At 44.1% G+C, this 22,558-nt stretch overlaps 1 protein-coding gene across 5 annotated transcripts in view; it reads left to right on the top strand.

The window, feature by feature from the left end:
• The window catches only part of LOC141259325 (probable cation-transporting ATPase 13A5), a 1,017,982-nt gene that overhangs the window by 542,484 nt on the left and 452,940 nt on the right, over window positions 1–22,558 (top strand). For all 5 annotated transcript variants that reach the window (XM_073675091.1, XM_073675090.1, XM_073675088.1 and 2 more), the window contains one exon: window positions 5,921–6,109. In XM_073675091.1, the coding sequence (XP_073531192.1) occupies window positions 5,921–6,109 (189 nt within the window). The remainder of the gene's footprint in view (window positions 1–5,920; window positions 6,110–22,558) is intronic.

Below are 22,558 nucleotides of genomic sequence, written 5' to 3'. Positions count from 1 at the left end.
TTGGGGCATCGGGTCAGGCAATTGATCTAGATTTCGTGTCTGATTTAAGATCTCAGAAAAATCTGACCTAGCAGATCAGCATCTACTACTGGGGTGAGATCTTTCCACATTGTGAGTTTTTAACCTGTAAAACAGATGGGTTACGATAGCACCTGTGGATGCATTGCCATGAATATTTAGAAATATGTGCACTTAAAAATCAGATGGATACATGTGCAATATATCTAATAATTAGTGATCCAAATATTTTTGTCTATGTTTGATATATATGTCTATCTATGGGGATACATATCCAATGAAAGTATACCGCATGTATGAGATCACTGTTGATAAATCCTCTCAACGTTTGAGGGAAGATTTTTTTATGTGGAGTACCATAGAGACCATTGTCAAAGGTGTTCGGATAACTATAATTGATAAGTCATAAAATGCGCTGGGTGTTTTATTTGTAGTATCCTATTAACCAATGTTTGAGGGTTCACAGATACTATTATAATAAAAAGAAAGCAAGACATTTAAACTATTTGTTGATATCATATATCCCTATGATTACTGATAGGTGGGTCATACATGATCAAGAGGCCTGCTAAAGGTATGTGGTGGTAATTATATATAAGCGTAGAGAAATATATTGAATCTCAGAAGGTCTCAAATACCATTGTTTTGAATGTACCATATACTATTTGGTGGACAGTTTTGGATATTATCTAGAGCTGGGAGTATACAACTCTGTCCAAAAAAATTAGAATTTTTTGTTTGTTCTCATCTTTCATACATTTTTAATAGGATATAAATAAATAGAAATTTTAATATACATTTTCACTATTTGCTATGATACATAATTGAATTTCTGTTGAAATTAACTTGCATCAGTTATAATGCTGTTTCTGCACAGCAGACAGCCCTCAGTCCCGCAGTTGTGGTCACGTAAAAGATTCCTTCCTCCTACACATGTCAAAGCAAGAGTTTGAACTTCACCATCTCCAATCTGTTGGCCACGTAAATGCTGCCTTTTCACCTGGTTGATACAGACAGTTTCCGAAAGCTGATGTCCCCCATTATCAGTTGCCCAATCACCATTACTTCTCTAAGAAAACTCGCCAGCGCTACACCAGCATGTTGCTGACAACATCACCCATTCCTTGAAAAAAGTTTGACAAGGTGCATTTCTCCACTGACACCTGGACAGGCAAGCATGGCCAGGGGTGTTACATCTCGCTGACTGGGCACTGGGTGACTCTGGTAGCTGTGGGGACAGGCGGGGAATGGGCTGCTCCACAAGTCTTGGAACCCCCAAGTCTTGCAGGGCACTTGGGGATGGAGAACAAAACCACTATCCACCAGAAGATGGAGAACTAAACCACTAGACAACAGGGGTTTGGAGAACAAAACTACTAAACATCTAGGGTTGGAGAACGAAAGAAATTTATACCAGATCACCGAGAACAAAACTAATAGTCAATGGGGATTGGTGAATTAAACAAATACACACCAGAACATAGAGAACTAAACTAATAGACAACAGGGGTTGGAGAACTAAACTACTAAACAGCTTGGATTGGAGAACTAAACTACTACACACCAGGGGATGGTGAACTAAAGCACTAGACACGAAGGTGTCACTAGAAACCAAGTCTTGTAATCCCCAGTGCTTGCGGGAAAAAAAACTCTATCTAACACTTCCTCCAGTGCTTCTGCCTCCTCCATCTCCTCTAGGGCCTCCACCTGCGCCCTCAACCTCAGCCTTAATGAGACACACGTTCCAACAGTGCAGAGAGAATCCCCCAAATCTCCGTCATGCACCGCTAAGGCTCACCGCAATCAGGTAGTGTTTAAATTAATATGCCTTAGATATCCCAGTCATACAGATCAAAAGTTGTGGACAGCTATCCATGCCGAGTTTGAACAATGGCTGCCTCCACTGAACCTTGAGCCAGGGAAGGCAGTGTGCAATAACGGTGCAAACCTGGTGGCAGCCCTATGCCAGGGCAACCTCACACATGTGCCTTGCATGGCTCTCATCTTCAACCTGATGGTATATCCCGGCCTGGATGCACTGCTGCAGAAACCACGGTCTCTGTGTGCTCACTTCTGCCATTCGCAACCCACGGGTTATCGACTTGCATCGCTACAGAGATCTTTCAGCCTACCGATTAATCGGTTGATATGCAATGTGCTGACATGGTGTAATTCAACTCTGCACATGTTGCAGCAACTGTGGCAGCAGTGTCAAGCCCTGATGCAGTTTCTCATGTCATATAGCCTAGGCAAATGCTGTACGGATGTGGAATGAAATGGACTTGCGGAATGGACTCAGATGAAGGACCTCTGCACCTATCTGCACATTTTCGAAATGGCTACTAAGATAACACTGATGATGCCGTCATCAGCATCACTATTCTGGTCATCTACATGCTGGAGCACACTTTGAACAGTCTGTGGGAGGAGGTGGTGGTGGACCCAGGGAAAGAGGATCAAGCAGAGGAGGATGCAGAAGGGTTAACAATATCTCTAAGTTCTGGTCTGTCATCTCATAGGCGGTTGCCAGGGGAGGAGCCAATGGAGAAGGACAAGGAGGAAGAGGTGATGGACGTGCAGGAGATGAAGAGGATAATGATTTCCTCTCTGTTTTCCGTGGTTGCCAGGAGGGGATGAAGGAAGCAAGCTTGAGTGTTATCTCACCACCAACACACTATGGACTTGGACCTCATGATAGATATCGACCCATGAGGGCCTTGTTGCAGCACTATTTGCAACATGTTTGTTGCCCGTATTGTTAATATTCAAAATAGTGCTGACTACTGTGTTGCCAGTTTGTTCGATCCATGGTACAAAAGTACATTTTGCCAGTTGCTCCCCCCCCTGAAAAGGGACGCGCCCTTGCTGCAGTATCAAAGCATGCTTGAAGACAATCTTGAGAGTTGTTTTCCCCAAGAAAGCAGTAAGGCACACAGTGTGCGTCACAGTGATAGACTTGAAACCCCAGGAACGTTGAATTGTCAACGCAAAAACATTAGCAGACTTTCATCTGTAAGGAGTTTGCATTTTCTCCCTGTGTTTGTAAGGGTTTCCTTTGGGTACTCAATTTTCTTCCCCCACTCAAAGACATACTGATAGGAAATTTAGATTGTGAGACCCAATGCTCTAGGGGACAGTGCCACTAGTGTCTGTAAAGCGCTGTGGAATTAATTGATGCCACATTAGTGATATCTGAACATAGTTTTTGGAAATGTTTGGTCTCCAAATTGGGCATCCTTCATTTGTGTTGCCAGTTACTGATCAAACTTTAAGCAAGAAATTCTGCTCCAAGCCCTGTCGAATGCTTAAATGTGGCATTTTTTCAGGACCATGCTATTATCACAAATAATTTATATTGTGAAATGTGGACTCCTGGCTGGAGCACAATACTAGCACAAAATAATTAAAAGGTAAAATGTGGCCTGCTTTATTTAGCACGGCAGTAAGAGAAAAAAATAGATTTTTTTACTGTGGATGAGCCGTGGATACAGCAGTATCTCAGCACAAAATAATTACAACATCAGATGTGGCCTACTTTTTGGAGCATGGTGGTAACAGAACAATGTGTACCCCTGTGTGGAGAACAATATCTGCACCAAAGAATTTAAAGGTGAAATGTAGCCTGCTTCATATACCACGGTAGTAAGAAAACCAATTTCGATTTTATCCCGTGTACCCCTGTGTGGAGAACAATTTCAGCACCCAACAACATTACTAACAGAAGAAAGTATTTTTTTAGTGTGGATGAGGCCTGTATAACATAGAAGATATGCTCCAAGAAATTTCAAACTGACATCTAGCCTGCTGTATCATGTTAATAACAGAAGAAAGTGTTCTTTTTTTTACTGTGGATGAGACCTGTATGCAATAGAATACATGCTCCAAGAAATTTAAAAATCAGATCTAGTCTGTTGTATCATGTTTGTCACAGAAAAAATGATTTTTTTACTCTGCATAAGCTCTGCATACAGCTGAATTTCACTGCCAAAAAATGACAAGTTGAGATATGGCTTTTCTGTATCATGTTAGCAACTAAAAAAAATTGTTTTTTTTACTTTGTAACAGCTCTGCACACAGCTGAATTTCAGCAGCACTAAATGACAAAGTGAAATATGGCTTTCTGTATCACATTAGCAACTGAAAAAAATAGATTTTTAAAGGTGTACTTGTTAGAATCTATTTTGTTTTACTATCGGCCATCTTGATGTGGTTTGCTGGATTCTATTCTTTTCCTGTGGTGCTGGGGTTCTTGGTCACATGATCTCTGCACTCTTTATTACTCAGCACCTGGCTCCCATTCCCCGCTGGACATCAGTGTTGTTACACTTGTGCTCTGGCTAAGTATCCTTGTTTAGTTCTTTGTGCTTTGGACAATTGTTTTTCCTGGGAATTCTTGTTCCACCAGTTTTGTTCCCTTTAATATTTGTTTCTGCAGTTAACTTTTCTGTCAGGAGGTCTCCTGCTTTTGCTCCCAGTCCTTAGATATTTTAGGGACCCCTTTCCCCTTCCTACAGGTCTTTGTTTGAGTTCAGTGCAGGAGTTTCAGTGGGGCTATTCATAAGGAATAGGGCACCCACCACAGCGTAGGGTTAAGCTGAGTCTCAGTGCAGGGACAGCTTTTCCCTCCAATTCCTTAGTTCTAAGTTGCAGAACATAACATTACTTGTGCATGGAGCACAATAGAAGCAGTGCACAACAGACTTCTATGAAATGTGCCCTGCTGTCTTTGTCTGGACCTCACTAATGGTTCAAGAGAAAAAAATCTGCTAGAAGATCGATGTCGCAGCAACAGAGGACACTAACTATTTAAACTATCTGACTTAGAAACAACTGCTTAACTGCCTAGCTAACTAGCTAAAATCTCTAATAAATCCAGGAGCAGACCAGGGGTATCCTCACTGATCTCTTAAAGTCACAAAATGGCACTAAAAGAACATGGCCGCTCTTTATATAGAGAGGGACATGTGATTTCAGCAGCCAAAGGCACAAGCCCTTGTGTCCGGACATTGTGGATACTTCCTGAGCCCTGATTCGCTAGCCGCAATTTGCACACATAAAGTTATGGGAAAAGAAAAGATTACAAGCACGCCGCTGAGCTCTCCTCAGTCCCTCCCCTTATCAAGCACGTCCCCCCCCCCCCGCTCATCATATACCACCACTAGCCTAGCCAAACTGATAAAAATAATTTAGAGGCAACGCAATAATTTCCTGCACTTTTAGTGAATTTTACCGATTTTGGCTGATTTTAAGAAAAAATGCTTGCATTTCCAATCACGAATCCGAATGTGCCATATTCGTGACAAATTTGAAATTGGCAATCGTTTTCGAACATATTAGCTCATCTCTACTCACCATCACTACACACAGTCATGAGGTAGATTCTGTTCATGGAGCCTCACGTTATTAGTGTATCGCTACATGCGGCAGATTATTTCATTTGCCAGCACATGAGGCTTTTGCTGAAATTTCTGCAACAAGTCTGCCAAATATGAAAATATAATTACAAGGGTTTTCCAGCATCTCTCAATTGTACATCAGGTGCTGAGAGACACAACTGATGTTGAGCTTGGTGTGCATACCGGTCATGAACTCGTTGCATTAATTAGAAAAGGAGAATAGAAATGGACTATACCTGCCAGGTGTGCACATTACCTGTTAAGAATGTGATAGTCTCCATATAAGCAGTGTCTTTCAATACCCAATGTAGATGTAATAGCTGGTGGATGACTGATTTAAGGTTCCATCTGCACCTATTTGCCTTTGAATTAATTTCAATGCAATGTTTGTGACAAAATCATGTTTAGAAACATATTTTTATAATTTCACTGGTTTTTTTTGAGCAACAATGTCTCATAATACATCAACTGATGTAATTAAAAAAATACTTGTATTTCTTTCCCAGTTCCCAATTCCTGACATTGTGCTAATGTCATTTGTGATGGTAACTGCTGGTGTCAACGCATCCCTTCCTGCAGCACTTACAATTTGTCTCCTGTGTGGTCAAACAAGGCTGAAAAAACAGAAGATCTTCTGTATTAGTCCTCAAAGGATCAATTTAGCTGGGCAGTTGAATCTTGTATGTTTTGATAAAGTAAGTTCAATTTGGTTTATCTATTTTAGTGGATTCTTGATGCTAGCTGCACTATTTCTCTATGCAATACTGAGCACAAATATGATATTAATAAGAACAAAAAATAAACAAGAATTGATGATAATGGTTACGTAAATTTAACCCCTTTTGGACAGGCCAAAAGACTATGGACTTCGGGGCAGTTCATACTTTTCCTAGCAATAATGAAGAACTTGGCACTCATTGTAAGAAGTATATCAAGGTCATTTACTTACAGGTGCAATCCATAGTAAATGCATTTTGCTATGTTGAAACCATTGACATTCATCTGATGCACAAATTGCTACAGAGAAAATGAGAATCCTGTTAAGGAACCCCCCTTGAATAGCGGTACACTGCAGAGTAAGTGGTGCCATAGATGTGGCGTCATTTACACAGCAATGTACCACTATTACTAGGTCTCTTTCCTTGACACATGATTCTCATTTTCTCTGTAGCAATCTGTGCATCTGATGAAGGTCAGTGGTTTGACCGAAACATTTGCACCTGTAAATAAATCACTGTATTTTATTTCTTGCCACGAGTCCCAAGTTCTTCATTATTTCAAATATAATGGAAACCTACTTGTGCACCGGCAGTACAGGAGTGTCTTGTCCTTTTATATACAGTTAGGTCCATATATATTTGGACAGAGACAACATTTTTCTAATTTTGGTTCTAGACGTTACCATAATGAATTAAAAAAAAAAAATTCAGAATAAGTTGAAGTTAAGACTTTCAGCTTTCATTTGAGGCTATCCACATTAAAATTGGATGAATGGTTTTGGAGTTTCAGTTCCTTAACATGTGCCACCTAGTTTTTAAAGGGACCAAAAGTAATTGGACAATTGACTCCAAGGCTATTTCATGGACAGGTGTGGGCAATCCCTTCGTTATGTCATTCTCAATTAAGCAGATAAAAGGCCTGGAGTTGATTTGAGGTGTGGTGCTTGCATTTGGAAGGTTTTGCTGTGAAGTAAACATGCGGTCAAAGGAGCTCTCCATGCAGGTGAAACAAGCCATCCTTAAGCTGCAAAAACAGAAAAAACCCATCCGAGAAATTGCTACAATATTAGGAGTGGCAAAATCTACAGTTTGGTACATCCTGAGAAAGAAAGAAAGCACTGGTGAACTCATCAATGCAAAAAGACCTGGGCGCCCACAGAAGACAACAGTGGTGGATCGTAGAATAATCTCCATGGTGAAGAGAAACCCTTACACAACAGCCAACCAAGTGAACAACACTCTCCAGGAGGTAGGCGTATCAATATCCAAATCTACCATAAAGAGAAGACTGCATGAAAGTAAATACAGAGAGTTTACTGCATGGTGCAAGCTACTCATAAGCATCAAGAAGAAAAAGGCTAGACTGGACTTTGCTAAAAAAACATCTAAAAAAGCCAGCACAGTTCTGGAAGAACATTCTTTGGACAGATGAAACCAAGATCAACCTCTACCAGAATGATGGAAAGAGAAAAGTATGGCGAAGGCGTGGTACAGCTCATGATCCAAAGCATACCACATAATCTGTAAAACACGGCGAAGGCAGTGTGATGGCTTGGGCATGCATGGCTGCCAGTGGCACTGGGTCACTAGTATTTATTGATGATGTGACACAGGACAGAAGCAGCCAAATGAATTCTGATGTATTCAGAGCCATACTGTGTGCTCAGATCCAGCCAAATGCAACCTAACTGATTGGTCGTCGTTTAATACTACAGATGGACAATGACCCAAAACATAAAGCCAAAGCAACCCAGGAGTTTATTAAAGAAAAGACGTGGAATATTCTTGAATGGCCAAGTCAGTCACCTGATCCCAACCCAATTGAGCATGTCTGACTAAACTTCAGACAGAAAGGCCCACAAACAAACAGCAGCTGAAAACGACTGCAGTGGAGGCCTGGCAGAGCATCAAAAAGGAGGAAACACATCGACTGGTGATGTCCATGAGTTCAAGACTTCAGGCAGTCATTGTCAACCAAGGGTTTTCAGCCAAGTACTAGAAATGAACATTTTATTTACAATTATTTAATCTGTCCAATTACTTATGGTCCCTTTAAGGAGCTGAAACTCCTAAACCCTTCATCCAATTATAATGTGGATACCCTCAAATGAAAGCTGAAAGTTTGAACTTCAACTGCATCTGAATTGTTTTGTTTAAAATTCATTGTGGTAATGTCTAGAACCAAAATTAGAAAAATGTTGTCTCTGTCCAAATATATATGCACCTAACTGTACATACGTTACTCTGCACCAATGTTCGAAAATATCACTGCATAGTAAGCAGTTTGCAGAATATTGTGTAGCTAGGGGTTGGGAAGCTGGATGGCTGACTTAGCCAAACTCTCCACATAGAAGGCAGACATGATTTATTATGTACCCAGTGATCATGTTATCGGTAATATACCAGCCCCAGTTACAGATAAAATCAGAACTAAAATAATGTATTAATATGTTCAAATGCCAAACAAAGGTCTTTATGCCCTTATTTGTGGCACTTTGTGTAAATTAAATTTAAAAAAAACAAGAAAATATATTAACAAAATAAAACTAATAATATACACCATTAATCTGAATTGCTGTATATGGCCCTGACCCCATTGAAAAAAATGGCAAATACATGAAAGTAATTTCTTTAGAAAATGAAACACAATTTAAAATGTTTTTCAGCAGTATTTTGCGGCCATCAAAAACTAAAAATTGTAAAATAGACCCAGTGGTTGGACGACTCACTTGGACACTTACGGAAGTAGACTTAGGACCCGGGTTTTCTTTGCAGGCTTTATTAAACAGCATAAAGCTCTGCACGCCAGCAAAATAAACACAGCCTTACTTGGTAAAACAACAAAAACAAAAGATAAACTGTAGCACAGTCCATATATGTGTGTGCGGTTCGCCCATACAGGTTATGTCCAGCCTTCAGCTTCCTCTAGAGCTATGGCTGTCCAGTCTGGAGACCTTGCCTCTCCAAACACAACACAGAGAAAAAAAACAGGACTGAACATTTAAATGTTGCTCAGCCACACCCTGAGGTGGAAGTATGGGGAATGACGTCCCTCCCATCTCTATGTCATTTCCCTAAAACCATGCCCTTTAAGTGAGTTAACCCTCCAGTATATAACATGCTGGCAGAAAGTTTATTGGTTTCAGCTCACACAGGCTAGCAACCTGTGTGACACATACCATCCCTCATAAATCATACCAGTGACTCTGTCACATATTTCCCCCCTCTGCCCAAAGCCGGGGGTTTGGGCACCTTCTGATACCAGACAGGAAATTCTAGAAAGGGCATCAGCATTCACGTGTAATTTCCCGGGCCTATGCTCTACGTGAAATTTGAAGTCCTGAAGAGCTAGGAACCATCTAGTTAACCTGGCATTTTTACCCCTCTTTTCCCTCAACCATCTCAATGGGGCATGGTCTGACACCAACTTAAACTCCGGCCTAGTAGGTAGTATCTCAGTGTATCTATGGCCCACTTTATGGCTAAACACTCTTTTTCTACTATTGCGTAGTTTTTCTCACAGGACGAAAGCTTCCGGCTCAGATAGAGAATGGGATGCTCTTCCCCATTTATCTCTTGAGAGAGTACGGCTCCTATACCAACCACTGAAGCATCTGTCTGGACCACAAACTCTTTCTTGAAGTCTGGAGCAACCAGGACCAGCTGTTTACACAGTGCGGACTTCAACAGTTGAAACGTGGTCTCTGTTTCCTCTGTCCACTTCACCATGGTTGATCTGGTGCTTTTTAGGAAATCCGTCAGTGGCATGACCATCATGACAAAATTTGGGATCAACCACCAGTAATATCCCACCATGCCCAGGAAGGCTCTCACTTACTTCTTGGAGAGTGGTTTCAGCCAGGTCTTGATTTCCTCCACATTATTTACTTGTTGTTTTAATTCGCATCTTCCGATGACATAGCCCAAGTACTTGGTCTCCTCTTTTCCAACAGCACATTTTTTCGGATTTATAGTGAATCCCGTCTTCCTTAGTGCATCCACAATGGCCTGTAGCTTAGGTAGATGACTAACCCAGTCTGGGCTAAAGACTACAATGTTGTCAAGATAGACTGCGGCATACTTCTTATGTGGGGCTAGGATCTGATCCATAGCCATCTGGAAGGTAGCTGGGGTCCCTGTAGTCCGAACGGCATCCGAGTATATTGAAAGCACCCATCAGGTGTCAAGAAAGCAGTCTTCTCCTTGGCCGTCTGGGACATGGGGATCTGCCAGTAGCCCTTCATCAGGTCAAGAGTGGTGATGTACCTTGTCGGTCCAAGCCTCCTGATGAGTTTGTCTATGCGGGGCATCGGGTACGTGTCACACTTGGACACCTCATTCAGCTGGCAGTAGTCATTACAAAACTTCTTCTCTCAATTGGATTTTGGCATGAGGACGATTGGGCTCGACCACCCACTTTTTGACTCCTCTATCACCCCGAGGTCTAGCATCCTCTTTACCTTGTCGGAGATCACCTTCGGGCCTGCTTCAGGAATCTGGTACACCTTCAGATTCACTCTTACATGTGACTCTGTCAGTACGTTATGCTCTACCACCTGAGTATGCCCCGGAAAATCTGAGAACAACTCCCGATTTTGCTGTAGTATTGTTGCTTCTGGGCTGGCAATAGAGTCTCTGCTATAGTGACCTCTTCCACCTTGCCCTCAGGAGCGGCTCCCAGGCAAGGAGTTTCCACTGGTTCCCGGTCCTGCCAAGGCTTGAGCATGTTCACATGGTATTCTTGGTGTGACTTTCTTCAGCCAGGCTGGTGGACTCGGTAGTTCACTTCACTGAGTTTCTCCATGACCTCATATGGGCCTTGCCACTTGGCCAAGAATTTACTTTCGACAGTGGGAATGAGAACCAAAACGTGATCCCCAAGCTGGAACTGTCTCAGCCTTGCCGACCGTTTATATACCTCGCCTGGGCTTCCTGCACCCGGAGGAGATTTTCCTTCATGATGGGCTTCACTTTCACCATTCTCTTCTGTAACTGGGCGACATGTTTGATGATGCTCTGGTGAGGGGTGACCTAGGCCTTCCAGGTTTCCTTGGCAATATCTAGGAGACCCCTTGCATGCCGGCCATATAGAAGGTCAAACAGGTAGAAGCCAGATGAGGCTTGGGGAACTTCCCTGACAGTAGAAACGGAAGCAGGTAGTCCCAGTCTCAATCATCCTTCTCGACGACCTTTTTGAGCATTGCTTTCAGAGTCTTATTAAAGCGCTCCACCAGGCCATCGGTCTACAGATGGTAAACGGAGGTTCGCAGCTGGGTAATTCGAAGCACTTTTCACAGCTTCATCACCTTGCTCATGAATGGGGTTCCTTGGTCACTCAGGATTTCCTTCGGCAGGCGGGTCCTGGCAAAGATGTGGACAAGTACCTGAGCTATGCACCTGCTGGTCGAGTTCCTTAAGGGTACCGTTTTGGGGTACCAGGTCGCATAGTCCATAATGACCAAGATATATTGGTGGCTCCAGACCGATTTAATTAAGGGGCCCACTAAGTCCATGACAATCCTCTCAAAGGTAACTTCTATCACAGGTAGTAGAACTAAGGGGCTACGGAAGTGTAAGGTAGGGCAGGACCTGCAATAGTTGAGAATTTCTCAGTAACACCCAAGCCAATAAAACGTTCTTAAAATCCTCTCTGAGTTTTCTCGACCCCTAGTCAAAACATGGGAATAGGCCATATCCAGTACCCTACATCAGTATGATCCTGGCACTAACAGCTGTTCCACTGTCTCACCGCCCCTTAGTTTAGCCGCCCGATATAGCAACTCCACCTGAACTGCAAAGTGGGGGAACCTGCTATCGGCCCCCAGCTCTTGGGCAACCCGATTACATACAGTAACCTGGTCAAACGCCCCATTTAAAGTCAGGTCCCAAACTTGAGCAGTCCCAAAGTTTTCTCCAGACACATCTAACTCAGGGAGGTCGGCCTCCTCGGTCACCATTCCGCCCTCATCGCCGTCAAGGACGCACAGTGGGAACTCATCTACTTGAGACTTCATTGGGGCTTCTTCTCCAGGGATCTGGCTTTTTCCCATTCTACTTAGTCCCGATCTCTTCCCCCACAAGTCCCAAAATAAAGAAAAATCACGGCCCAGTATGACGTGACGTATCAGGTCTAGTGATGAGCGAGCATGCTCGCTACTGCTCGGTGCTTGCCCGAGCATCTCACTGCTCGAGATGCTCGGCGCTCGCTGAGTATTTCTGGGGTTGCTCAGTGGGAGCTCGGTTCCCCTCCCTGCATGTTTGACACTCTTTACAGCGCCAATGAACATGCAGGGACTGTCTGCCACACACTGTAATGCTGCAGCCATGTGGTTGTCTATATCAGATCTGACGCCGCCATGCCTGTCACAGTTTATTCTGGAATCAGGGAGTGTAGGTAGAGGTGCTACTGAGCTAGGGAGAGATTTGCTTGTTTCTTAGTTAGTGTGGGTGTACCACAACATATTCTAGTGATATCCATCTCAACTAACAGTCCATCTGAGGACTAATCCAGCTGCATAGATATCAGTGCTAGGCAAGCAGGCAGTCTATGTGGCATACTGCAGTGCATATAGCAAGAGGGTCCATTCCAGTTCTGTCTGCTGGTGCTTTTACAGATATTTCTAGAAATAGCCCCAGGTATCAGGGGCCAGGAATAATTTTTTTTGTATCTTAATCCCGATTATTTGCTTAAAAAGCAATCCAGAGAACACCGTTTTTCTGCTCCATTTGCTTGTTGGAACTGCAGAATATAGCCAGATCCTTTCCATATTACAATGCTAAAAATCCATCTAGTCACTGTTAAAAATAGTTACCTATAGGCCAGCTATTTAAAACTGTGGTTTGTCCGTCACACGGATCAGATATAATTGTGCTGAAAATTCTGCTATTTCTGGCCTCCATTGAAATTTTGATGCAGTGTGTCAGCAAAGTTATTGACCCGAGGTCGCTGTTAAAAATAGTTACCTATAGGCCAGCTGTTTAAAACTGTGGTTTTCCATCACACGGATCACATATAAGTGCGCTGAAAATTCTGTCATATCTGGCCTCCATTGAAATTTTGTTACAGTGTGTCAGTAAAGTTATTGACACGAGGTCGCTGTTAAAAATAGTTACCTACAGGCCAGCTATTTAAAACTGTGGTTTCTGCATCACACAGATTACATATAACTTCACTCCAAATTCAGCCATTAGTAGTGAGTGTGGAAGATATTCTCCTCCATTTAAAATGGGCAAGGCGCGTGGCAAGGGACGGGGAACTGGACGTGACAGTGATGGAGCATGTAGATGCCGAGGCCAAGGCCGTGGGCAAGCTGAAATTGTGCCACAACAAACACCCACATCTTCTCGCCCGACCTTCCTGTCCCAATTCCTAGGGGACTGCAGCACACCACTATTGAACCCAGAGCAGTGTCAAAAGGTTGTTGGTTGGATAGCGGATAAATTTTCCAGTCACTTAGCCACCACCACCCTGTCTTCCACACGGTCAAGTCTCAGTACCTGTGAGTCTGGACCGCATATTCCTCACCCTGATCCTCTTTACTCCGACCATGCCGAGTGCCCAGAGACAACTGATCCCACACTTGGACACTCTAGAGAGCTGTTCACTTTTCCATTTATAGATTCAGGTCTCTAACCCAGTTCACTTGAAGCGGGGCAAGAGGAGATCGCATGTAGCGATGCCCAAATATTTGAGCAGCCACGATCACATGAAGGCGACGGAGGGAAAGTGTCACAAGAGGGGGAGAATGATGACACACAATTGCCAGAAAGTAAGGGTGCGGAAGTAGAAGATGAGGTGGTGGATGATATAATAACTGACTCAACCTGGCAAGGGGACATACAGAGTGAGGACAGCAGCACACAGGGGGAGGGAGGCATAGCATCACAACAGGCAGGAAGAAGCAGTGAGTTGGCCACAGACAGAAGGAGGGCAACCATTCCCCATATCATCAACATAACGGAAGTTGCCAGTACAACTGTTAGGTCTTCCCAAGTCTGGTTGATTTTTAAAGAATCTGCCTATAACCCAAAAAAGACCATTTGCACCACTTGCCAGTCCAGCATCAGCAGGGGTAGCAAAACTACGAGCCTGACCACCACCAGCATGATCAGGCACATGGCAGCAAAGCACTCGACTAAGTGGGTCGAACCCCAGGGTCCAAGAACAGTGTTTGTGGGTGGCACCACTACTTCTTCCGCTGTTGTGCGTACAAGTCAATCCTCTGTCTATGGAGCATGCAAAGATGCCTCCTGCTCTGCACCTGTCATTGCACACTCTCAAGTAGCACCATCAGCAAACATGTCCATGTCCTTGTCCCAGCGCAGCGTTCAGTTGTCCCTACCTCGGTCCTTGGAACTCAAGCGCAGATACGTAGCTAACGCCCCACAGTCTTCACTACTAAATTTACACGTTTCGCGACTGCTTGCGCTCAAAATGCTGCATTTTAGGCTTGTGGAGATGGAAACTTTCTGCAACCTGATGGTGACAGCCATCCCTTGGTACTCGGTCCCCAGGTGCCACTATTTCTCCCGGTGTGCCATCCCAGCATTACACGAGCACATGTCCCACAACATTAGCCGTGCCCTCAACAACGCAGTTACTGGGAAAGCCCACCTAACCATGGACACGTGGACAAGTGCTTGTGGGCAGGGACAGTACCTCTCGCTGACAGCTCACTGGGTTAACATAGTGTAATCCGGGACCCAGTCGGACCTTGGGACGGAATATGTGCTGGCGATGCTGAGGATTGCGGATCCTGGGTCAATCAGGGTTGCCCCCACATTCTACAGCTCCTGCACCTCCTCCTCCTCTTCAGCATCCATCTCTGAAATGACCATATCAGTCACAAGCTGGAATCACTGCTAAGTGGCAACAGGCTGTGCTGCAGCTAATATGCTTATTTGACAAACCACACAATGCTGAAGAGTTGTGGACAGCTCTGAAAGAGCAGACAAATCTGTGGCTGACACCGCTGAACCTACTGCCAGGCATGGTTGTGTTTGACAATGGCTGGAACTTGGTGGTGGTTTTGAGGTGAGGCGAGCTCAAACATGTACCATGCCTGGCCCATGTGCTTAACCTCGTGTTTCAGCGGTTTCTCAAAACCTACCTGGAGCTGGCGGATCTGCTTGTCAAGTACGCCACCTGTGTGCCCATTTTAGAAAGTCACCTACTGCTTCCGCCGCCCTTGCTGTGTTTCAAGAGCATTTCCAGCTTCTGGCTCACCGACTGGTATGTGATGTCCTCATGCATTGGAACTCCACACTGCAGATGTTGGGAAGGATTTGTGAGCAGTAGAGGGAAGTTGTTGACTACCTGCATCAACAAGGACGTCGATATTCAGTTCAGGCTCCCAACACATAAGACCTCAGGAGTAGACATGGAAGTCAGACATATGTACCATCCTCCAAAACTTTGAGGACTCCACCCAGATGGTGAGCGGCGGTGATGCCATAATTAGTGTCACCATCCTGCTCCTCTGTCTTCTGAAATGCATTCTGCTCACAATCCAGAGGAGGCATTGCAGGCAGAGCATGGTGAGATGGAGCAAGGAACCATACAGACTGATTACACAAAGCCGAGCATCATCTCATCCCAATGTGGGTTGGGTGAAATTGAGGAAGAGGAGGAGGAAGAGGAGGTGCTAGTTTCATACGCTATAGATGGGACTAACTGTCATACCGTCTGTTCAGCGTGGATAGCTTGAGGACAGGGAGGAGGAGGAGAGCATGGTCAGTCTTCTTTTTGGCGAGGACACGGAGGTCTTGCCTGTTAGCTGTCTGGCTTGCATGGCTGAGTTTATGTTACGCTGCCTTTCCTGTGACCCTCCCATTCTACAAATTTTGGGTGACAGTCATTACTGGTTGGTGACACTTCTAGACCCACGCTACAAGGAGAAGTTTCTATCTCTCATTCCGGATAGGTGTACTAAAATAGGGCAGTACCAGTAAGCCCTTGTTGCCGAATTATTAAAAAAATTCCCTTCTGAAAACGCTGGCGGCAGAGTTCACAGTCGTTTGAAAACCAAGGAGTACAGGTGAGAGAGACACAACTCCAATCCAGCAGAGGCAGTGGAACACTGTCAAAGTTCTGGGATAGTTTTCTCAAACCATCCCATCTTACAGGCCATGAGGCGCAGGATACTCTCACAAGGAGTGCAAAGTTTGGGAAGTTGGTGAGGGAGTATCTTGCCGACCGTACCAACGTCCTCTGTGATTCCTCTGTGCCTTATAATTACTGGGTAGCGAAGCTGGACACATTGAATGAACTGGCTCTCTATGCCTTGAAGGTCTTGACCTGCCCTGCCACTAGCGTTTTATCAGAGCAAGTTTTAGCAGAATTGTAACCGACAGGCACATCAGCCTGTCGACTGAAAATGCTGACAGGCTGAACAAGGGCTGGATTGAGCCAGACAGTGTCTCTTTTGAGAGGTTTAATTCTATTCCCATGCACATCTGTCTTCACACCCAGACATGGGTATATGCTTCCTGATTTTGTTTATTTGCTCTTGTCCTCCTTCTTCTGCTCATCCTCCATCATAATATCATTCACCACCATATCTACCATATCACCTCCTCTAGGTGTCTTGCAAGGGGCATTGGAGTTCCTCCAAATTTTTGGCAGCTTTTGCATTCACTGCATAGGCAAACACTATGGGAGACACTTCCTAATAATGGGATTATTGTTTTTAGGAGGCTTTCCAACCTCTATGTCTCTTCCAAGAGGCATTGGAGTGCCTCCAAATTTTTTTCAGCTTTTGCATTCACTGCAATAGGCAAACACTATGGGAGACCCACTTCCTAATAATAGGAACATTGTTTTTAGTATTCTCTCCAACCTCTATGTCTCTTACAAGAGGCATTGGAGTTCCTCCAGATTTTTGGCAGCCGTTGCTTCACTACATAGGCAAACACTATGGGAGATCCACGTCCTAATAATGGGAAAAAATTTTTTACTGTGACCCTCCTCTATGTCTCTTCAAAGGGGTAATAGGTTTCTTCCAAATTTTTGGCAGCCCATGCAGTCACTGCATATGCAATAACAGTATAGGAGACTCACTCTTTAATAATGGAAACAACAAAGCATAGCGGGCTGATGGCTCTCTAACAAAAGCGAGGGCTGACAGCTGGCCCTTTAAGAATAGTAAAGGCTGCCAGATGGCCCCATAACAATTGGCTTTGTGACTTTTAGTCCCTCCATCAGAAATGAATCAGGATGTGTCTGATGATGTGGCACACACCACATCACCAGATAAGTTTGTAAAATGTTAAAATGACATTTACCAGTGAATGCATTTGTCTTGGTTGAAAGCAATGCAAAAGTGCAAAAACTCATCAAAAACGCTACTGGTGAATATAGCCCAAGGTGTGGAGGAGCATTTTTGTTTTTGTATATTTATTTTGCCTTATATACAAGTCATTACCCTTGAAAAGATGTTCCCTAACATATTTCCCAGGAAAATCCATTTTGGATTCATTTTTGTATGTTTTATTGTTAGTCCGGAAAAGTGGCGTAATACCTCTGACAACGTTGTTGACAGCAGTGACCTGGGAGTCAGAAATTCTTCCAGGGGTCTTCCCAATGCTGTTCCCATGTCATTTGAGCACTGTTCCCATTGATTTGGGCAATTTTTAGGCCCTCTGCTGACCGCCGGTGGGAGTCACTTGAAAAATGCTCGAGTTTCCCATAGACTTACATTGGGCTCGTTGCTCGGGTCGAGCACCCGAACATTCCAATTTGCTCGACCTGAGCATCGAGCACCTGAGTATTTTAGTGCTCGCCCATCACTAATCAGTTCCTTAACCACCCTGACCTTGTGGGACTGGGCTCCACAGTCTGTTCCCACTGTCACTGTGACCATGGGATAGTTCTTGGTGTTGCCATGAATGCCCATAGTTTTGGAAGGGATCAACTGGTGGGGAATGGTAGCTCTGATTAAGGTCACCAGGCTCCCAGAGTCCAACAGTCCAAGCACATTTACTCCATTAATGCATACGGCACATGCCTGCAACCCTCGCATAATAGGAACCCTGTCTTCCTAGGTTGCAGTCCATGGGTTCAGGGGACATATGACACCGGGCGGCTACGTGTCCAGGGTTGTGACACCGCTAACAGACTATATCTTTAACAACAGTCCTTGTGACACCTTCAGTGGGAGTGGGAAGCCCCACAATGGTGACTCTAGACTCCTTCCGTAGTGAAGTGGCTATATCCAGTTTTCCGAGGGATTTCTCAACCATCTGGTACCTCTCTATCAGGCCAATGAAGTAATCTGCGTTCTGGGGATCGCCCTGGGCAACCCAAGTCTGTACCGATTTTGAAAGGGAGTGCACAAATCTTTCAATCACCACCTGCTCAACTATCTGGGCTGCAATGGAGGACTCTGGCTGCAACCACTTCTGAACAAGATGCAGTAGGTCAAATATCTGCGAGAGAGGGGGTTTGTCGCTGGCATTCGCCCAGTGGAAGACTTGTTGGGCTCTCACCTCCATATTCACTCCCAGGTGTGCTAAGATCTCTGTCTTTAGCTTGTTTTATTCCTTGGCATCCTGCATTGTCAAGTCGTAATATGCCTTTTGGGGTTTACTCAACAAATATGGCGCCAGAATCTCTGCCCATTGTTCTAGTGGGAGTCTCTCCCAATCAGTCACCCTCTCAAAGACTTTCAGAAAGGCTTCTACATCATCCCTGGTGGTCATCTTCTGCATGGCTGATCTTACCTCCTTCCTGACGTGTGAGTCATCAGTCGGCCCTGGGGGTGGGGCGGCTGCCCTGCCCTGGATTGCGTCTGCCAGAAGCTGAATCTGCTGCTGCTCCTGCTTGTGCTGCTGCACCTTTTGCTGCAACTGTATCTGTTGCAGCAACAATTTTGTTGTCTCCTGGTGCTGTTGCTGCATGCTCTGCTGGCTCTGCAGGTGCTGCTGCTTGTATAGTGCCTGCTGTTGCTGTAACTGCTCCTTGTGCTGCATTTGCTGCAGCTTCAACAGATGTTTAAGCAGGTCTTCCATGCTGTTGGATTTCTCTGGCTGGCTGGCGGCCTTTACCCAGGACATCCACCGGTCTCTGTGGCAGGTACACATATTCCTGGAATCTTGCCAGCACTCTCACACCAACTGTGGTAGGACGACTCACTCGGCCACTTCCGGAAGTAGACTCAGGAACTCGGGTTTTCTTTGCAGGCTTTATTAAACAGCATAAAGCTCTGCACTCCAGCAAAATAAACAGCCTTACTTGGCAAGACAACAAAAACAAGAGATAAACTGTAGCACAGTCCATATATGTGTGTGCAGTTTGCCCACACAGGTTATGTCCAGCCTTCCGCTTTCTCCTGAGCTATGGCTGTCCAGTCTGGAGACCTTGCCTCTCCAAACACAACACAGAGAAGAAAAACAGAACTGAACATTTAAATGTTGCTCAGCCACACTCTGAGGTGGAGGTATAGGGAATAATGTCCCTCCCATCTCTATGTCATTCGCGTAAAACCACGCCCTCCTTTAAGTGAGTTAACCCTTCAGCATATAACATGCTGGCAGAAAGTTTATTGGTTTCAGTTCACAGAAGCGAGCAACCTGTGTGACACATACCTCCCCTCATAAATCATACAAGTGACTCTGTGACAACCCATACAAGCACTCCTCAGGTTGTGAACTAGATATTTGTATGTATGTTGGAACAGGGCCAGCAAAAAATAACAAAAAAAACCTAACACTCAACTCATGACCGACCTCTTTGGCCACCCTGCCAACCACTGTCTAATCCTCTTCTTATGCCATAGCACACTGCATATTAGTCTGATTGATTTGAAATAAATTTAGGCTTGAAAAATCCTTATTGTGAACCTTATATGAGTTACATGCTGCCCAAATCATGAATCAGACATTGTCTGTTTTATTGCAGCCATGTATGTTTTAATCGGATACACTGTGATGTTTCAGAGAAAACATACTTTCAGAAGCTATGTATCTCCGATGACAAGTCTAAGGCCTGTTCCTAAGGTTTTTCCTGGCCCTGCTCCCATTCATTGACATTTCTTTCCCCAGAGGTATATCTAGGTTTTCTTATACCAGTGGCAAGAATTCAGTTTGCCCCCAAAGCGGTTTTCATACTTATGTGACCAATCATTCATATGTGATTTGAACACTTACAGTCACGTGTCGACTGACTGCTCTTCCTAATTCTCTCAATGTTCAGTGAAAAATTGAGAGAAGAAGGAAAAAAAGCTAGTTGCTACATGACCGTAAGTATGAAAATTGCATATGATTGAAGTGGCTATATGATGATTGCAAGAACTAGAAAGCAGAGCTGAATCTTGATGGTGAGTATATTACATGTTGTTAGGATTACCATGCTACAGTGCTTCATTTTATAATTAAACGGTTTTTCCGGGTTTGAGATAAAAGTCTGCAAGTATTCTAGGTGACTGCAGATTTTTGAATTCTCACAGAGCATGCACTGCATACTTTTAGTATTCTCCCTTGTCGGTAACAAGAGTGGATGGTCATGTGACCACAAGTGTGCGATTTGTACACTTCTAGCCACATTCCCACTAGATGTGTTCTGTCTCGCTGAATTCATACTTGTGGTTTTGTGACCTCCCACTTTCACCGCCGGCACCAGAAAATCCTAACAGCATGCACTGTGCGCTGTGAGAATTCAGAAGTCTGCAGTCAAATAGAATGACTGCAGACTCATCACAAACTTGGACAACCCCTTTAATGCTCCTAACATGAATAAAAACATATTATCCCTTAGCTTGCCAGACGTTACAGCACTTTATTAACATAGCCATGTATCAAGTAATCTCAGAAGTTATGGATTGTTACATGTGTACAGAATAATAACCAATAACAGCACAATAATCCAACACCAGAACACCAGAAATACAGAAATACATCACTTGAACCCCTATCAATAGAGAAACACAGCATCACAACCCTCATCAATACAGAAATACATAACCAGAACCACCAGCAGTACAGAAATTCATCATCAGAACCACCAGCAGTACAGAAATACATTCGTAGAACTCCCATCCGTTCAGAAACACAGGATCAAAACCCTCATCAGTACAGGAATATATCACAAGAAATATCACCAGTGCATGAATACGTCACTAAGACCACCATAAATACATAAATCCAGCAGCACCATCAGTACATGGTACATCAGTTGTAATATCAAGTCAGACCCATATACATTTGTATTGTATGAAGCTAAAACTTCCAGTATGTCTTTAACAATGGTAAGGAGTAGAGATGAGCGAATATTTCAATATTCGGTTTGGATTACGTTTGCTGAATTTTCAATATTCGCCAATTTATTAGTAGAATATTCGCCGAACATTACCGAATGCCATAGGATTCGCCAGGTCTGTGTACCCCTGTATGGAGAACAATATCTGCCCCAAATAATTTTAAGCTGAGATATAGTCTGCTTTATATACCAATTTTGAGTTAATCAGGTCTGTGTACCCCTGTATGGAGAATAATATCTGCCCCAAATAATTTTAAGATGAGATGTAGTCTGCTTTATATACCAATTTTGAGTTTATCAGGTCTGTGTACCCCTGCATGGAGAACAATATCTGACCCAAAGAATTTTAAGCTGAGATGTAGTGTGCTTTATGTACCAGGGTAGAAAGAAAACCAATTTCTATTTTATGATGTACTCTCCTGTGAGAACAATATCTGCACCAAACAATTAGTGGCAGACACTAGCAAAGTGGCATCAATTTCATCAGAGTAGAAGTAGTTTAATGGAGACCAAAACATCTTCCACTACAGCCAACCATGCAGATGGAGACACAATCAGGAGTGTTCACATTTAAAAAAAATGAGGGCCTAAAACCACAAAATTGGAATCAATTTCACTAAAGTATAAGTAGTATAATGGGGACCAACACCTCTTCCACTACAGCCAACCCAGCAGATGGAGACACAATCAGGAGTGTTCACATTTTTAAAAATGAGGGCCTAAAACCACCAAAGTGGTATCAATTTCCCAAGAGTATAAGTAATATGTAGCGTTGGCGTCTCTGCCTCCTGCCCGAGAGAGACACCGATCTACTCACCACTGCGGCTCCGGTCCAGCATTCCCCGCTCCTCCCCCTGTCCTCATCGTGGCATCTGTCTGAGGTGTGCGCACGATGCGTAGATTCCCGGTGTCTGTACTTAGGGCAAGCGTGCTCCCGTCCTCTTAAAGGGGAAGCACCATCCTAAAATGTCCCAGCCAATGGCTGGAGGACTACCCCTACTTAAGGCACCTCCTCCATATTGGAGGTGCCTGTGCAAAGTTATTGTTTGTGTGCTAACACTCTCACCAACCCTCAGGTTCCACTGTCCGCCAGCCTGTCTATCAGTCGTGCCTGCCTGTCTGTCAATCAGCCGTGCCCGCCAGCCTGTCTATCAACCGTGCCCGCCTGCCTG

This window comes from Phyllobates terribilis, unplaced genomic scaffold (genome assembly GCF_046119375.1).
Source record: "Phyllobates terribilis strain yellow unplaced genomic scaffold, ASM4611937v1 Scaffold_3__8_contigs__length_932513732, whole genome shotgun sequence".
Classification (NCBI taxonomy): Eukaryota; Metazoa; Chordata; class Amphibia; order Anura; family Dendrobatidae; genus Phyllobates; species Phyllobates terribilis.
Note: the sequence above shows the minus strand (reverse complement) of the source record. Positions and strands in the feature narration are given on the sequence as shown.